General features: G+C 37.3%; 1 protein-coding gene across 2 annotated transcripts in view; it reads right to left on the reverse strand.

The window, feature by feature from the left end:
- The window catches only part of lingo1a (leucine rich repeat and Ig domain containing 1a), a 126,999-nt gene continuing 108,156 nt past the window's right edge, over positions 1-18,843 (reverse strand). For both annotated transcript variants that reach the window (XM_085462446.1, XM_085462445.1), the window contains one exon: positions 1-6,229. In XM_085462446.1, the coding sequence (XP_085318572.1) occupies positions 4,370-6,217 (1,848 nt within the window). In that variant the 5' untranslated portion in view covers positions 6,218-6,229 and the 3' untranslated portion in view covers positions 1-4,369. The remainder of the gene's footprint in view (positions 6,230-18,843) is intronic.

The raw sequence follows: 18,843 nt of genomic DNA on the forward strand, positions 1-18,843 counted from the left end.
TGAAGACTGGATGTCAGCTTTAATTTAAAAAAAGTACGATAAACAGACTGAGACACTACCAGTTCTCTAAAATTAGTATCTATGAAAAATGACGTGGTTAACTGAAATAAATTAAATAAATAAATAAACGCATGAAAAAATACAAAACTTTCTATTTTCCAGAGTCACCACCTTCATTTTTCATTAATGCTTTTAATCTGTAGATATATAGAGTTGCCCATGTCACACAGTGTTCAAGACTTTTAGAAATATATTCATACTTTTTTTTTTCTAAATCAAAATGTTGGCCTTTGCTTCTGAGCTTTTTAAAATCGATTTAATTAGAGGCGCGGACCTATATTATTTGCCAATAATATAGTTGTTTATGCAGTGACATTTTTTCATAGTGTTTTACTTCTTTGCTAAAAGAATGGTCCTATAAAGTTCCTCCATTTCTAGGGACAGTTAGCTAATAGGGAACACTTTGATGATGACTACAGAAGAAGTAATATATTTCAGTTCTTCAATTCATTCATATGTTTGAAAATGGTGCTATTTGTCAATGCTGTTAACCAACGGATAACCAACGAAGATCTATTTACTGTTTTGCTAGCTTTAACTCTGTTTTGCTAGCTTTGCCTCAAGTTATGGTAGTGTTTTATTTTAAGCCTGGTTATTTCACATACTATACTTTCACTCAATGTAAAAAAACTGTGTATATTTTAAGCATATGTTTAAATGATTAGAGGGTTCAAGAGACTTATTACTACAATATAACATTTGTAACACTGTTGGGTACGTCGTCCTTAAAATTATTATTCAGTTTATTCATTATTAATTTAATTTGATTTAAATACATTTTAAGATGTAACCTTTTTCCATTTTAAATCAAATTAAAAGTACAGTGGTTGTCCCATGTGTACTTTGTTAATTATTGAATTGGAATATTTTATGAAATATCACATATAGGATTTAGAATCGATTTTAATCAGGACTGTGTATGGTTTGACTGAGAGTGACTGAAATAGATTCAGAAATAGGTATAATATAGAAACACATATAATAAGAGATGTTTTCATCCTTTGATATGAATATGAGAGACAGCGACCTGCCATGAGTTTAGATTCCACATCAACATAAAAATCTCAAATGACTTGCTTTTTATTTTAGGCATCTGAAGCTTCTACTTTCTGATAGAAGTGCAGCCAACAGCAAATTCCCACTTTTGTTTGCTTACATGCTGTGTTTCCCAGATGTTGTTAAGAGCGTGGATTTGGATGAGTGCAAGGAAGACCCAGAGGTGTGTCTATATTTTCATGCTCAGTTGAGGAAAGACAACTTGTCGCATGGTGTCAGAATCCATCAGCCTGTTCCTGACCTAGAATTTTAAGCACAGATCTAATATCTGAGGAATGAAAACAATGGATGTCTCCATTACTCCCTGGAGCTCTTGGGCCTCAAGAATAGCTTCTTTCCTCTTCTATTCTGCCTGTCTGTTTTTGAGTCAGAAGATAAATGAGCATGCTTTGATACAGCTTGAGGAAAAAAAGAATGTCAAAAGTCCCCACGGAGTCCTAAAAGGCAGCAAAGATATGGAATAAAAGGGAATGGGACAGAGATTCAAACTCACTGAAGGACAGAAGTATTTTATGAAACCAGGCTGTCCTAGTCGTATCCTTGGTCATTTCCCATAATCGTCAAAGGGCAACCTAATTTGCTACTGTTTTTCTAAGACATATCACAGAATAATAGTGTTACTCAAAGTGAAACAGCCAGTATTTGGTTATATTTCGAAGTTCCCTAGCTGATGACTTTGTCTCTTTTAAAATTACAATTGTGCAGAGTAAATTAAAAATATTTCCAATATGCAACACAGTGCCAGTGAACCTTTACTAATGGTGGTTAATAAATGTTTAGAAGCTAGGCAAATGAACAATTGGACTACAATTTTCCCTGTAAACAAGTAATTAGCACTGAAATATATGATATTAAATTTCCCTTCAGTCTGAATCATCATGTAATGAGCTATTCAATTGAAAAAAATCAAACATTAAGTTCCTCATTTGGCCACTGATACACATATACTTGGTAAACAGAAGTTTAGAAAATTATGCTAAATTAAAAAATGAAAAAAAAAAAGAATCTGGTAGCTTGTAAATGAAATAATTAATGGAAATTGTGGCAATTTTACATAAGTGATGAGGAGCTTCAGCACCTGAAAAGTCATCAGTACATATATCTGAGCTGAATCTACCGATACATAGCTATGACATATATATTATTTCTATAAGAAAAAACAATTGAAACTTTAAAACCAAGATAAAAGCATCACTTTTTTTTTTTTACAAAAGTCCATAGATTGTTTAATACAACATACCATATTCTCAACAATTCAACATCAACAAAATTTTGTTAATTAAAAAAAAAATCTGCATATTACCTTTATTGCACAGAACAATTTGAATGTATTTTCCATAGATTTCTTTTTTAGTATATATATTTTTTTTGTAAAAAGTTGGCTTGGACTACATGGTCAGTATAGTCCATGGTCAAAATCAAAAAAAGGAATAACATATACCAAAATCAGAACTTCCCAAACCACTTAGGAAGGAAAAAAAAAAGGCTAGGTACAGTTGCCACACTTTGAACAAAGAGAGCATTCATAATCAGCAAGAGGGAGAACCATGAGCCATATCCAGCGTTTTTTTTTTTGTTTTGTTTTGTTTTGTTTTTTTCTCCTTTATGCAAAACGGATTACACCAAAGCTGCTTCAGATTGCTCCATGGGTGAAACCATCTGTGTCACTTCAACCATCTGCATATTCAGTTCTTACTTCCAGCCATTACTGTGATGTAATATGCAATGTCATCCATCATAGATAACTTGGCCTTTATCCTCACATGTTTTCAAAGCCCGGCTGTACAACAGTGTGTACTTGAAAAGGTAACTTTTGATTTTATTTGCAGAACCAAGTGGGAGCATAATATGCTGCAGTTTTTCCCCCTGACAAATAAATGCACATTTCTAGGAAAAAACGAACATATAAATGATTCTGGAAGGTAATTTTTCCATGGCTTTGCTGGGGGAGGCAGTATTGTCATGAATAAAGCATTAATTTCATTAAATTAAAAAAAAAAATCAAGAAAGAAATGACAGAAATGTTCTTACAGCTTGAGGAGCACATCATATCCAAAGCGTGAGCACCGCAAGTTTTATTCCATCTAATCATGTTGAGCACAAACTAATACTATTACATAAGTTTTTTTGAAATGCTATTTAAAAGCTTAGGAGTAAGTACTTAAGTGCCAGAGTCAACCATTCTTTTGGATGGCAAAACTGCTGTGGATAGGTGCATCTATTGTGAGAACAGAGCATGGTTTCAAACACTTTTCTCATTTCCTTTTTGTGTCAGGTCCTTAATCTATCTGTGAGCACTGTCTGGGTAACATCTGAAAATGGACTGAGTGGCACTGGTGCTAAGTACTCACTTCAAACCATTATGTAAAAATGTTTAATACTCACATTTAACATGATTTTATGCATTTTTTTGCATTAATTATTTATGTGAATATTGTCGGTGTAAAAATGCAATTTTTCTTATATACCTTTTGGCTGTTTTTTTAGCTGATTTTTTAGATCGGTAAAAATGGACCGATTGCCAAAAATTTGCACCAAATTACTGCTGTAATCATCATTGCGTTAACAGGGTTATAATCTGATTTTACAGACTGTTAATTGTTTTTTCTTGGTTATGAATTGGGTGCTGTGAAATTAAGATAACATTTTACAGATGTTAGTAACAGTTTTGTCTCTCGAAGAATTTGCTGTGTTTTTTTCATAATATGACACAATAAATTTCCTGAATCACAGAAAAACCATGGAAAAGAAAAAAAGGAGGCACAGGAGTATTCACAATGATATACAGTGATGAAGATGTACTTGAATTGGCCAGTGTTTAAGGTGCTCAACAACCCATACAAATATCATTCATAAGAGAACACCTAACTTCAGAATAAAGCAAACACGAAATAAAAAAAAAATACGCACAAAAAACAGAGACGGCCAAAATATGATCTGCCCCTCGCATTCTAGCTTTTAAAATGTTTTATTTTTATTTTTGTGATATAGTTATCTCATTAGAAATCCACAGGAATAAGAACTGCCTATGACAAATCTGATTTTCAATTAATGCCCCCACAGGCCTTGTGGAAACCACAGATGCCATGTAACACTGGGTGTGGTTTCATTCCTTGTCCATCAGTCAGGAGAAAGAACATTTTACTCTATGTTAACAGACCAGGATCCACAGGTTTGTAAGAGAGGAAAGGAAATGTCTTCTTTACCATTTGTCTTATTTTAAAGTTCAAAATTAATAAATTCCACAGCTCTGTTAGATCATTTTCATGTTAAATTTGCGAGGAGCATCCACTGTGGTGCTGCTCATGCCAGCGTCTGATTTCCGTGGCACATACTCAATCTCAATGTTGTGTTTAGTGTTGCCTTTACCTCTGCTCCAGAGGAACAGCAGTACCAGGCAAAAGAGGACGACACCAAGAAAGGAGATGAATCCCATTGTAGTTGCAATAATCAATGTCTTTATGTCGAATGGGAAAGGGGCATTGACTCTTGTATCATTAGCTCCAGTTTCTGTCGGCTGGTTGGATATGAAAGCAAATGTTTTGTTGGGCTGGTGTGGCCAGTCAGGCGAATAGCTATGAATATGAAGGTGTGCAAGAGAGGTGTCATTTCCACCTGCGTTGCTAGCTATACACACATATGTACCGTTGTCTTGAATCTGGGCATAGCGCACTTCGAGAGTACCATCTGGCAACACAGACAGCCTTCCAATCATCTTGGTGGTGATAAACTTTTTCTGTGGAGATCGCCACATTATCACTGGAGCGGGATCCCCATCTGCTTGGCAAGCAAAATGAACAATGGCTCCCTCGTCAACAAATTTTTGCTGAGGTTTGCGATCCCTAATCCTAGACTTGCGACACGTGAAGTAGTTTGGCTGCAGAACATCTGGGAAGTCTTTGAACTCTTTGCCTTGGACGAACTCAGGGGAGGCACAGGTGGGCTGCTGCCTGTTGAAGTTCAGTCTCCAGCGCCGGCGGAAAACCCACAATAGTCGACAGTCACAGGCCAAGGGATTATCATACAATGCCAGGGTTTCCAGGTTGCCAACTGAATGGAAAGCAGACTCCTCTAAAGTACTAAGCGAGTTCCCAGACACATTTAGTATTTTCAGGTAGTTTAGACCTCGGAAAGAGTAGGGTTCAATCATTGCCAGTCTGCCTCCCACAAGGTGAAATTCCAGCAGACGCAGCAGATCATGGAGCTTATTTCCTTCAATGGTATGGATAGGGTTGTATGAAAGATTGAGAAAGCGCAAATAAACCAAGTGCTGCAAGGCTACATAAGGAATTGTGGTCAGGTTGGCATTTGCAATCGTCAGGTAGGTGAGATTTAATCCATACAAGCAATTTGGGGTCATCGTATCCAAATATGGCCAATTTGCTATTTCCAATATTTTTAACCGATAGAGCCGTTTAAAAGAATAATCCCGTATGACATTGATATTGAGGTGACGCAGCCTGAGAGTGATTAAACTGTGGAGGTGGGTAAAAGCCTCTGTTGGCACAGAAGACAAGTTGCACTTCTCAAGACTCAGGTGCTCAAGACTACTTAGGCCATGAAAAGCTCGATGGGAGATGAAAACCAGATCATTATCACCCACTTCTAAAGAGCGGAGGTTATACAAATCCTGGAACATGTAGTCCAACAGGATGACAATCTTGTTCTCACTTATGTCCAGCTGTGTAAGATTGCTCAGACCTGTGAACACACCGAGCTGGATGAGCTTTAGCTTGTTGCTACGTAGCCCCAATATTCGCAAGCCATAAAGGTTGTTGAATGCTCCAGGCTCAATAGTGGAGATTGTGTTTTCACTCAGTTCCAGGTGTTCAAGGTTGGGACAGTTGACAAACTCATCTGGGTTAATGGTTCTGATACGGTTCTTGCTGAGGTCCAGCAGTCTTGTTTCTGCAGGAATGCCTTCAGGAACTGTTATGAGTCTCTTGCGGTGGCACATCACCGATCGCTCTTGAACATTGCAATCACACCGGGATGGACAGCCTGTTGTGGATCCAGACAGAACGGTGCTCAGCATCAGAATCAGAATAGGCTGCCAGAAAGCCACCAGGTAGCTGTGCCCAGTCGCTTCCCTGCCCACCATCTTATCGGTTACCTAGAGAGACGCAGATACATAGCAAAATGTTCATGATGATCTGTTCAGTTAAAAGACAAATACAGTGCAAATTGTGAAAAACTGAAACATATGAGCTAAAACAATAGTTTTAACAGTCTTGAGCAATGAGTTGATTTGTCATCATGCAGTTTAATGATAAAATTCTACTATTTTACATTATATGTGGGAGATGTTCAGAACAGGAGTCTGAATTAATAGCTCTCAGAACAATTCTCTTTGGTTATTATGTGCATTTTCTGGCAGTTGGCAAGTTCAACAACTGCATGTGCTAAAAGGACAACATTCTGATGCGACACAAATGCTAACAGAACAGAGAAGAGTAGAGAGAGTGTGTCCTGCTGCAATATTCATGAACAGACTAAAGATGAATAGAGGTTACAAGGAATAAGGTATGTGCATGCAATTATAAATTCTGCATCTTGAACTTGCCAGTGCAGAGTTTCAAAAGGTATTTTAAATCCGAGCAGCTCCTGTAAATACACAGTCGTCCATGAGACCTTGTTATATGAATAAAAATACTGATCCAAGGAAGAAAATCAAAGGCAAAATCATTCTAGTAATCTACATACATCTTTCACTACTGTATACCCTCTTGGTGTACGCTGTGGAGTCCTGAACATATCTACACTAAACCTTACAAATAATCAATCAGTCAATGCTGTCTCCGTGACATAAAGCAAAGAGACGTGTCTAGTGGAATTAACAACATATTTCTGTAATCCAAGTCATGCTGTGTTGTAACAACTTTTTCTGAGCACATCCGTGGTTTAGTGTGGTATTTTGAAGTCTTTTTCTTCCTATTACTTAAAATGTAAATTTGCTGTGTGAGGGTTTGCTGTGTGAGGGTGGAGCAACAGTAACAAAATGATACAATCAAAGATAAAAATGGTGGCAACTATGACGTATGTGCTATGGATGACAGTTGCTCACAGTTAAAATATAGACCATCAGTGAATTAGAAATGGAGAGATACATATGTACAAGACAGGAAACAAAACCTGTTTGATTTGATTCCACTGGTTAGCGTGAGTCTATCCTTTCTAACAGCAATGAAATGATCCATTTGTGTCATAGCAGAACACCCATTTACAAACAAACAAAAAAAGAGCATGTGATCAGCATTAATGCTACAACAATTTTGAACTATATTACCACACAAGGAGTTGGATGAAAATAAGAGGTAAAAAATGTAAAGAAAAAACAGGCTGAAAAAATTTTTTTCACATATAATTTGCACTCCTCTTTAGACATGTCCCTGGGAAATGCCTGTCAATGTGTGATCACTGTTGTCACAATACAGTGAATATTCCCAGTGGTATGCAGTTTTATCTCTTCTTCTAAATTAGTCTTTAGGATCCCCAGCACCTCATCTGGTATAGCATGCGACTCAGATGCCAAGGCTAAGTTCTCACTACATTAACCCATCCTGGTCTCTGTATTGCGTGTCATTCCCCGTCTCTGTCTCCCAATCTTTCTGTCTCTCTGTGAGGCACACAAAAGCCACCAAAAAAGAAAAAAGTCAATTTCTGAGTGGTTATGTGATTGTTCTTCCAGATGCCCAGGAGGTCTGTGAAGATGGATAATGCACCTTTATATTTCAGCAGATTCAGTGGACCACAATACATTTGACAGATTGATAGTGTAGAAAGAAAAAATCAGTGATATCCAGCTTGACAGTTAATTATGGGGTAACCTGTTACTACTATTGTGGCCACCAGCCACTGATAATTTTTACCCCAGTGAGCCCATAGTCAACTGGACAGTAGAATCATGAAAAAATGGGTTAGATTTACTTTGCTCAATTTCATTTTATTCGCTCTGAGGTCAAAGTTCAGATTGGGGATTTGATGATACCATCTGTAATCAAGTGATGCCAGAAACAGTTGAGAATTTGTCTGAATTCAGAGACCTGCACCGGAACCTGCTGTGCTTCATGCTGCCTCTGGATATACTTAATATTTCTTGTTCCTTAATGTACACTGATTAAGTAAGTGGCCTGTGAGTGACATAGTGTGTCATAGGACATCGCAAGAAGTCTATGAAAAGTGAAAAAAAAAATGGCCTCATGACAGGCTCAGACTCTATCTGTTGGCCTACATTGTGGGGATATATCACATATTGGCTATCACTCAATGAGATGCTATTATGCCCAGCCCTAATGCCACTGACACGTTAACACAATCATAGAAATATTCAAAGTATAATCCCCTGTTGGTAAAGCTCCTTGACTACAACTTCAGCAGGTTGTGGATTGCAGTAAGGCTTCCGAACAAGTCCCTGCACTCTTCTATACATCCCAACAGTGCACGTGATTGGGCAATATTAATAAGAAATTTGAATATTTAAGTAAAGTTTTTGATGAAATTGCATTTTTATGACTTAGATGCATCTAAGTCATTTGCAGCACAATTTACAATTTATAGCACACGGCTTCAGCAGCAAATATGCAATGAAACATGAAAAGATATGGACACATTAAGATGAAGAATGCTATCCATGGGTAAACATTTGCAGCTCTGTTTTGTTAATGATCTGGTGTTATCATCCCCTCACAGGCATGTATTCTGAATGTGTTCTTCATTCGAATCAGCACTCCAGTGAGCTCCCACAGAATTACATTAATTGAGGTGAAGTGAGAGGGGGTGTGCTGCTCAAAAGAATGAATATGTAAGAGAAATAAGACAGTGGGGCTCAATAAATGAGGACTCACTGGTCCAAGACCAGTAATAACTAGATCAATGAATAGAGAGATTAATGCCTTTATGCCAGGATCCGCTGGGATGCTGAAGATGTTGCTTCATACGTAAAGTAGATGGTGCCCTGTTACAATGGAGTAGGTGTAGGCAGTTCAGTGTAGCATTAAAACACGGTCCAAGTCGCTATAATTAAGTAAAGTTTAATATGACATTTTATGGTTTTGATATAGAGCCCAATTTTAAAATAATTTTCAAAACCCAAGAAAGAGCAGGTAGATGAAGGAAAGATGGTCTTCAGATTCTCGACACACTGAAGCTAACAGTACAGCACTACAATCATAACACAGTAACCGAAACATTCAGCCAGTTCATGTAAAAAAAGGTTCACGTTAAACTTTAACATCTGCACTGTAGCAAGCTAGAAATTATTTTCTTTTCCATATCTTATCATTCCTTTTTTAACAATTAGCACATTCGAGAATATGCATGTATCAGTGTCATTAAGTCCTAATCATCACAGAGTAATCCGAGTCACATTTTAGTTTACCTGTCAGAAGATATCACTTCTGAGCCTTGTTAAATACCATTGTTAAATACCTTTAAGCTTCCTGGAAATCCGTAAGATGATGCTGACCTTATCTGTAGCACAAAGTGTTAAAAGCCTTTAAAGCCCATGCCTCTGCAAACCGCTTAGTCAGCTGCCCGTCTAATCCTTAATGGCCAGACCAAGGACTGGAATCTTACTTCACCACCTATTTACTCTTCTTTAACATGCCCTCACACTCTTGTCCCCAGTGTTTACAATTTCATATGATGCCTATTAGTGGTATCAAGCATAAGTAATTCCAGTCATATTTTCTTTGTATAATTTGCAAATTTATATTTTTGTGTAAGTTGACAAAAGTGTTTTATTCTCTTTCTGCTATCACTTTAATCACTTCTAAGATGCTTATTGGCTTTCTAACTGCAAGTAGCATTGCAGGTATTAAAGCATAAACTAAAAGTGACACCATGACTAAATGCAAGTTTTTTTGACCTTTAGCAAGTGGTAGTAAGATCTGTCTCACACTGTCCTGGATGAATTTGAACAAAATTGTTAACCTTGTGTTATTGAGAAGCTACGCTGCCTGCTGGCACTGTTGGCTGGGTTTGAACCTGTGATATGGCAGGGCTTAAATGTAAGCTGACGCCCGACAGATGGACAGTAAAGCCCTAATCCAGGTGAAGAAGCTGGTTGGTGCATCGAGGTGCAGAATTCCAACAGTGGCCAGCTGTTGTTCTGACAAAACTCTGCCGTAAAACCTGTAGACATGTCCCTCCTGAACTTCACCTCTCAAAGGGGTCATTATTGCTTCTGCGCAGTGTTCTGTTCATTGATGTCTCATTCTGTAGTACAGCAACAAATAGGAAACTGGGAAAGAATTACCAGTACATTCTGCATATGTAGGGAATGACAGGAATTTCTGATGTTGAGTCTGCCTTTACTGATAAAAAAAAAAAAAAGATGCAAACAAAACTACTTTCTAATTAAAAGAAAAAGCCACTTACACAAAGCCTGTCAGGAGACCAAACTTACACCAAAGGAAAAAACAAAACAAAACAAACAAACAAAAAAAAAATACTGGGGATGGGTTTATACATTAAAAGTTGATTACTTGGACCAGTCATATTGAAAGGGATTGTTTTGTTGTTCCAGCTCGTAAAATATGTTTTTTTTTTTCCTTTTAATAAGACAATCAACAGGGCAATTAGAAAGATATTAACTCAGTTTTATAATAAATAGTGAATTCTTATTGTTTTGACATATTTTTAAAAATCATTTTATAAAACCCTTACTTTTAGCTCTACTTTAGAGATGTTGCCCTATAGTCATAGTAAAAGATTTTGATGATAGTAGACAGTTGCCAATGTAAAGAAAATACAATTATAGTTGGATAGATAATATTATTTGGGTTTGGTTCAACTGATTAGCTTATTGTTAAACTAGAAGGGATATCTATTTCAAATTCAACAGCATGCTTTCAGGAACTGTAAGCTCTAAAATAAAAACAGTGTAGCCAATAATAATAATAGCTAATGATTCTGGTCAAATTTTTTTAAATCATGTTTCATTAAACATTAGTTTATCGAGGCCCATAGCTGGGGCTGTTGTGTATTTTCTTTTTTCTTTGTTGGGTGTTTGGTGTGCAATTTAGGGATCGTGATGTTCTATCATTATTAAACTATTCAGCTTGCCAGCTCTCTGCAGAGAATCGTGATTTTTTTTTTTGTTCATTCTTTTTAAGGAGATAAAGTGTATTTTGGAAAGACTCAAATAAGACTCACTAATGAGAGCTCACATGTTTTTCACAGCATCCAAAACAATTACCGTAATAAAAGGAAACGAGCCAAACTTAAGCCTAGAGGAATTACACAAAAAGGTCTAAAAAAAATCATTTTCTAATTAAAAGCATACTTATAATGATGTCAATTATCTGAATTTGGCAAATTATTTCATCATATATTTTGTTAAGACTGACAAACAAAACAGAAAAATCTAATAAATGCGGTGAAGCTGACAAAAACAAGAACGTAGGCTATTTTTCACTCAGCAACTTCACTTGGATATGTCTGTTGTTTAATAGTTATCCTGTTTAGAGCTTAGTTAAACTATCATGTGAAAAAACATGTGTAGGCCTTTAGGAAGAAGTCATTAGCAATTTGGATATGAGAGCTATTTAAATCAGCCCTGACAGTTAGAAGACGATCCTGATATAATATTGATGAACTGATAATGTAAAGCGTGATGTGCTATTTATAACTAATATCACAGTTCAGACCGCCCAGCAACACTTCAAAATGAATAAAAGGGAAACTGATTATAAAAACTTACTTATTAGTGAAAAAATAGCTCAGTGGATATCATTCCAACTCTATCCATGTCTTTTTCCCCCCATCACGGGGCGACCGTGGCGCTGGGGGTTGGGAAGCGCATCTGTTGGCCAGAGGGGCCGATGGCGCGATATGGCAGTCTTGCTTCTGTCAGTCTGTCCCAGGGCAGCTGTGGCTACAACTGTAGCTGCCTCCACCAGTGTGTGAATGTGAGAGTGAATGAATGGTGGCATTGTAAAACGCTTTGGGTGCCTTGAAAAGCGCTATATAAATCCATTATTATTATTTATTTTATTTGACCTCCAAACACTGAGCGTAGAATGAAACACAATAAATAACAACTTGGGTTGTGTGTTTGTGTGTGTTTAACTTTTCAAATGGTTAGCCAATTAGACAAATGTACAGCAAAGATGTGGCAACCACTTAACATAGCCTTTATCACTTTGTTAGCTAATGTTGTGGACCCCATTTTGAGTCTTGATTTCTTTTGCTGAAAGAGACTCTAGGGATCGAAGCAACTAAGTCAGGGTCGCACACATCTACACGTGGGCTCTTCTCCCAGCAACACAGGAGAAGCCAACACCCCGAGCTCCAGAAGCCAAACTGAAAACAATGCAGACATTGCAATAAAAGTAGAAGAAGCACTAACTGCTGAAGGTCACAAGGCTTTAGGTTTCATACAGAATACTGATTTCATATGAGTGTTTTAGTGTTGGAGCTGAACTTGGCCTGTTCTACTTTGTGTAGTTTGGAAGACTGAGAGCAAGTCTGCACTAACAAGGCCCCGTGAGGTACTTGAGAAAGTCTGTTTGAAGCAATGGGCCAGAACCATTTTTTTTTTTCCACAGTCAGCAGAACTTGATATATCGCTGTATACAATTTTTGGATAAACACTATTTGTTTCAATTGGGGGTAAACAGTTTACAAACTTAAATCTGATGCTCATAAATAAGTCAATCAATTGTTTTATCGATTATGGATACATGATTAATACACGAGTAACCATGTGGTTCATTACATCATGTTAAAATAAACTGAGAGACTAACAATGAAGGCAACAACAGCAATAAAATAATAATGATAATCAGCAGAAATAGTATTAGTACAGTGAGAGTATAGCTCAAGCCAGCTGTACCAATGTAAATGCACATGTAGGAAGTTTAACCTAGTGCCCAAAATGGAATAGGAGGCAGGAAATTGAGCTAGATAAGAAGAAGAAAAAGAACATAAAAGGAAAAAAAAGAAAATGGATGAGTTATTGTTGTTATTATTGAAATTTTAGCTCATATGTGAGGGCAAATAATAACCACTGAATGTAGCATGCTATTAGCAGACAAACTGAATTTGTATTAAAGTTTTTCTTGATCAACTTTTGCATTGGTTTAGTAAACAAAATAGTGCTCGAGGCAATTAAGTTTCACGGATAATATCCCAAAAGGTCTTCTGTTTGATTTGCTGAATGAAAAACATGCTGTGAGTTTTTGCAAAATAGGGTAAACATGCACTGAGTAGTATGAGCTCAAACTGACCAATTGAGATAACCTGTAGTTTAGGTGCACTTTGTCTGTTATGGACTAATTTGCTCTTCTTATCCAGAAACAAAGAAACTGTTTCCTTGGCTACTGATGAGCAAAAAACACTGAAATCTCACCAATATTCTTGTAATGAATTTGCAGGATGATGTGCAAAAAACAAATGAGCTTAGGCGAATAAACAGGTCTCCCAATGCTCATCAGACGCCATGAAAACATTTGGTTATGTAATCATCCATCCATCCAATTTTCATTGAAAGGAAACTTCATATCCTGAATATTCTTTCTTTAGAGTTCGTCATTTGTTTGTTGTTATTATGCACAAAGTTTTATTTTGAATATTAATGTTTCGTTACAGTGCATTCATCCAAAGGTTTGAGATGTAAAAGGTAAAGTTTTCAAAAATAAAGCTGTAAAAATATATATAATTTTTTATATATACTTTTTAGATATACACCAGTTGATCGATAACAGCAAGCTGAAGGACATTTAGAATTGGAAACAAACAAAATCCCTGTCAGCTCAATCACATATCCTGCCAGAACATCCAAACCTATTTGAATAATCCACATTTTTGCTCTGAATTAATCATTCTTGAGTGATGGGTTAATATTATGCAGCTGAATCAAGCCCTTACCTCTTCTATGGTGCATAAGCATTTGCCAAGACATAGTGTATGATTTAATTTGAGAATGTCAGTACTTATGCAAATCAAAACTGTCCTCAAGTAGTGCTATGGGGGAAGAATCGTTATTTAGAAGGTGAAGATGTTAAAATTGTAAAATTCAACATAAGGACCCTACTGAATAGCTTCCGAAATTTATTCAAGGTTAGAGGGAGGGTAAATGAACGATTTGCGAGGGGGATGAACATATTGCTCTTCTCACTAAATTTGTGAGTGAATAATTTTTTCCCTCAGATGAAGTGAGCAGATTTGGCAGTTACCCTCAGAGTGTGTTGCGGGTGGGGGTAATCTGTTTGTTGGTGAGCTCCTTTGCAGGCTTATGGAACAACTAGTATATCAACTTCCCCAAATACGTAGCCTTAATAGCCTCGAATAGACTGAAAACTGCACTGGTTCTTCAATTAAAGAAGTCAACATGGAAACATGCCTTCATCTCGTAATGAATAATTAAGGGCATATTTTATCAGCTGCTAGGAAGTATGACGGGCACAGTGTGGAGAGGCTCTCGGCTATATTGACTTTAATTGTGACTGGCATCTGAAGGCTTTCTTCCCAGTGTGGCGAAGAAAATGTCCCTTTTGCTTAGCTGTGCCAGCAGCTCACAATAACGGCTTTTAAAGGGAAACGAGCTGTAATTAGTGGATAGAGAGTTGACCCTCATGCATAAAATCCCCAACTAATGCACCGGGATCAGACTTTAGAGGGTACTGTTGTTGCACAATGTAGTAGGGAATGGCCTATATTAGTGAAGCTCCAACCACACAGGAGTTGTTTACAAAACCCATTATTGTGTGTCAGGACTTTTGTTTTTACAACTTGCAGTCACCAGGAAATATATGTCAAGTTGAGATGAACTTAGCTGTATTAAAAAAGATTATGATATTGCCAACACAATTTGCACAGTGTGCTTAATCAGACTTACTGTGTAATAGAGGGTTGGGTAGGAAGGAAGACGCCATAAATCTTTGTAACTGCTTGACGTGAGTTGAGATGACAGAAGATTTTAATCAATAAAGCATACATTAGTGTTTGCTGATGGATTGCAATTGCTTAACATAAATACTCAAATATGTTCAAAGTACTTCATCCATGTCTAATTTCCAAAACTGCCTTAATTTTCTGTTCTCACAGTCTCAGTGTAGCTCCAACTATTTCCAGCAGGGATTAGAGTGGGGGCAAAAAAGCACCGTACTTTGAGATAGTTCCCAATGCCTAAGATTTCTTTTTATGTATTGGCAAGGTGGAGCTGACTGATGATCTCTTTGGTTCTCCAATATCTTTATCGTGTCATTGTTAAATATCCAAAATAATACATAATCTTATCAACTTTCATCTATAATGAAATGTAGGAAAAGTATATCGAAAGTCTTTGTATTTTCTATCTCAAATACTACAGGGGTATCTCATCTCTAAATTACAAAATACCATCATAAAGGTGACCTTTAAAATCCATATTTTAATAAAACCTTTCCATAAGTGCTAGTACAGTGGTAGAAGTCAGAATCAGAAGCTTTTTCCAGAAAATCTAATCTTTTAAAGCGGTTGCAATATCTCCCTCTGGAAATTTCCAAGCGTCTACAAGAATATATCATTGAAATGGTGTTGAAAAACCGACATAATCCTATACTTGTGTCTTCAATTTGGGAGCAGCACCTGCACAAAGACACAAAATTTAAAAGTGCATGATACAACTAGATGAAACAACACGTGGATTTGGAATGTACCACTGTTGGCCATGGCAGTGGTGGATATAATGGGGCTTTAAAGTCTCATGTTTCTTTTCTATAATTTGTATTTATTCTAACTAAAAAAGGAATTATTATTGAATTCCTACTATAGCAACCGCTATTCAATAACGTATAACTCGAGCAACAAACAGACAAAAGCAATAATCACAGAATCTGTCACCCACGGCTTCCATCTAGTTCCAGTATTTACAGTTCACATTCGCCATCATATTTGTGATATGATTCAACGAAAATAGGTAATAAGCTGTTTCCCCGTCCTCAACCCTGGCTCAGGTTTTTTTTTTTTTTTTTTTTGAAATGGCTTAGTTCTTTTAGATCTTCATTTCTGTATAGCATCATGAAGAAGAGGATTTCATTGACTTGAGACCTAGTGTGTTCATTTGCAAAGTCCTAAAGTACAAGATTGTAGATACAATTTGACCTTCAATGGAAACACTAAAAATTAAAACAAACAAAAAGAAACAGATTTTTTTTTACTTTTACACAATTCTTGATTAATGGCTGTCAAATGCACCAACTGCCTGTGCAAAATAACTTCATTTTCCTCATTTGGGATTTATTTCCTATAATGGCAAGGGCTCAGACAAAACACTGACTCACAAGCGCTTTATCAAAAAACTGAAGTACGGTATAAGAACTGTGACAGTCAGTTATTTCAATGCTCTCATGCAGACTGTGTTTATGCGGCATGACAAAAATGGTATTTTTTCACCTTTTCAGTATGGGAAAAGTCAAATGGTAGATTTAACCTCCCAAAATAGTGACAGATCTGCACAGTGCAGTTTCCCTATTAACAGTTTCTTTATATGGGAAGGGAATTCTGGCATTTGTTTTAATGAGTGTTGATGCAGACTTTCATCTGGTCATTTTCAGTACTAAACTTTAATGAGCAGGAACTCAGAGCAACAGCGTATTTGATATTCATTAAGTACTGTTTTTGCACTGGAAACCAGTGACTCTGGATCAGTGCTTTGAATAAAACAAATCATTTGATTCTCTATGCAGACAAAGCAAACTCTAGATGGCTCTAAATTAATTGTCAAAAGGCTACAGCTGATTAGACCAACAATGCAGCTTTCTCCTGATAAATACACCTGACATCTTATACACTGCCCTGAAAACACATTTATTCTTACAGTTTTACCATAAAATAAACCATAAAATCTTAAGCTCCATTTTATTATTCCTTTGTTACATTGCAGCACGGTGGCACGGTGGTTAGCACTGTTGCCGCACAGCAAGAAGGTCCTGAGTTCAATTCCAACACCAGGCCGGGGTCTTTCTGTGTGGAGTTTGCATGTTCTCCCCGTGTTTGCGTGGGTTCCCTCCGGGTACTCCGGCTTCCTCCCACTGTCCAAAGACATGCAGCTTGTGGGGATAGGTTAATTGGATAATCCAAATTGTCACTAGGTGTGAACGTTCGAATGAATGTGAGTGCGAATGGTTGTGTGTCCCTGTGTGTTGGCCCTGCGACAGACTGGCGACCTGTCCAGGGTGTACCCTGCCTCTCGCCCTATGACAGCTGGGATAGGCTCCAGCGCCCCCCGCGACCCTGAAAAGGATAAGCGGAAGCGAATGGATGGATGGATGGACATTGCTATTAATCTGATCCCTTCACCACAGATGGGACGGATGTTAACATATACTTGTTAAGGTAGAGCTTTCTATCCTGATAACCCATACTCTGTGGAGCAAAGGCAAAAAAGGAAAAACATCAACAGTGAGAAAGACACACAATGGGGAGTTTATTTGCTATTTCTAGCACCATGAAAAAGAACCTATGCCATACCAGTGGGAGAACCTTGTTCACATAAGATAAATGATTTAGCCTACTGTAATTAGTGACCATGAATGGATGGCTATCAATTGAACAGCTAAAATGGTATTAGATCATTTATCTATTTTTATACGTGCAAAATGATTCACCAGTCGTTCAGTCTTCAGTCTTTTACCAGCAAACGCACACAATGAACTAGCCTCTCCCTAAAATAACAAAACAAAAACCACACAGTTTCATTTATCTCTAATTTAAAATCTATGCAACACTTCATTCTATTTTCCTCTTGTTTTGAGATGATGGCTCAACGCACATTCATTTTAAAGAACGCAGAGGTGGATGGGCTTGTTTGTATCAGTTGACATGAAACTACACATGAACTTTAAAGCTAATAGTAGCAATTCACTGCATTATTTGGGAAAAGAAACTCTATTTAGATGGCCACAGCTACAATGTTGGTCTGTTTTCTCTCTAGCCACAATCCACGAAGGATTGAACAGGTCTGGTCATCCCCACAGTGGCTTCAGAGCAGAGATAGGGGAGCTTAATCCATGTCCTCTGAGAGATTGCCCAGAAAGATGAAGCCTTAATTAGCCAGATAAAACCTCACATAATGACGCTATTGATATAGACTGAGAAATGAGGTCTAAGCTGAAACCCTCTCCCCCAAATAAAACAAAGACTATTGCGCATAAGATGGTTGAGATGGGCTGGGAAGACACTTTGTAAAGTGACTGCGGTGGATGGAAAAAGGGGGCAGATCGCTCTCACTCTCAACTCCAGCAGGGGAGCATTGTCTCATCTCTCTGAACAATCCACCTGCTCCAAATTCTCTCATAAGAAGCTTAGAGAAAAATGCTGACCTTCATATAAACAAAGATTATGTGGAGGAAAACAACAACAGTTTTGGAGTACTTAAGCAATAGCACTCTGGGGAGGTTCAAGCAATTAAAGGCAAAATTACTCATCTGAGCTGTCCTTGTATCCTCCCATTCCATATCTTTGCTTTTGTGTAGTAAGACGAGGTCATAGAGATAGTGAAAAGAAAGAGAATCACATCTCTATTCTTCTGCTAATCCTAGGGGTACTAGAGGGAACAAAATCTTACTTTCAGAAAGACAATCTAGGTATTTCACATGCTATACATGGATCAATGACAAGGTGACCCAGTACAGTAATAGCAGATGGCTTTAAGGTTGGCAAAGACACTGCAAACCTCTTCAATGCTTGTTCTTCGAAGAAGTTACAGACATTAGCACCAGATTCCTTTCGTTTTCTTATTAT

The sequence above is a fragment of the Copadichromis virginalis genome, linkage group LG7 (genome assembly GCF_057382275.1).
Source record: "Copadichromis virginalis isolate Kocher_CV1m ecotype Utaka linkage group LG7, C_Virginalis_male_GT1.1, whole genome shotgun sequence".
NCBI classification, from domain to species: Eukaryota; Metazoa; Chordata; class Actinopteri; order Cichliformes; family Cichlidae; genus Copadichromis; species Copadichromis virginalis.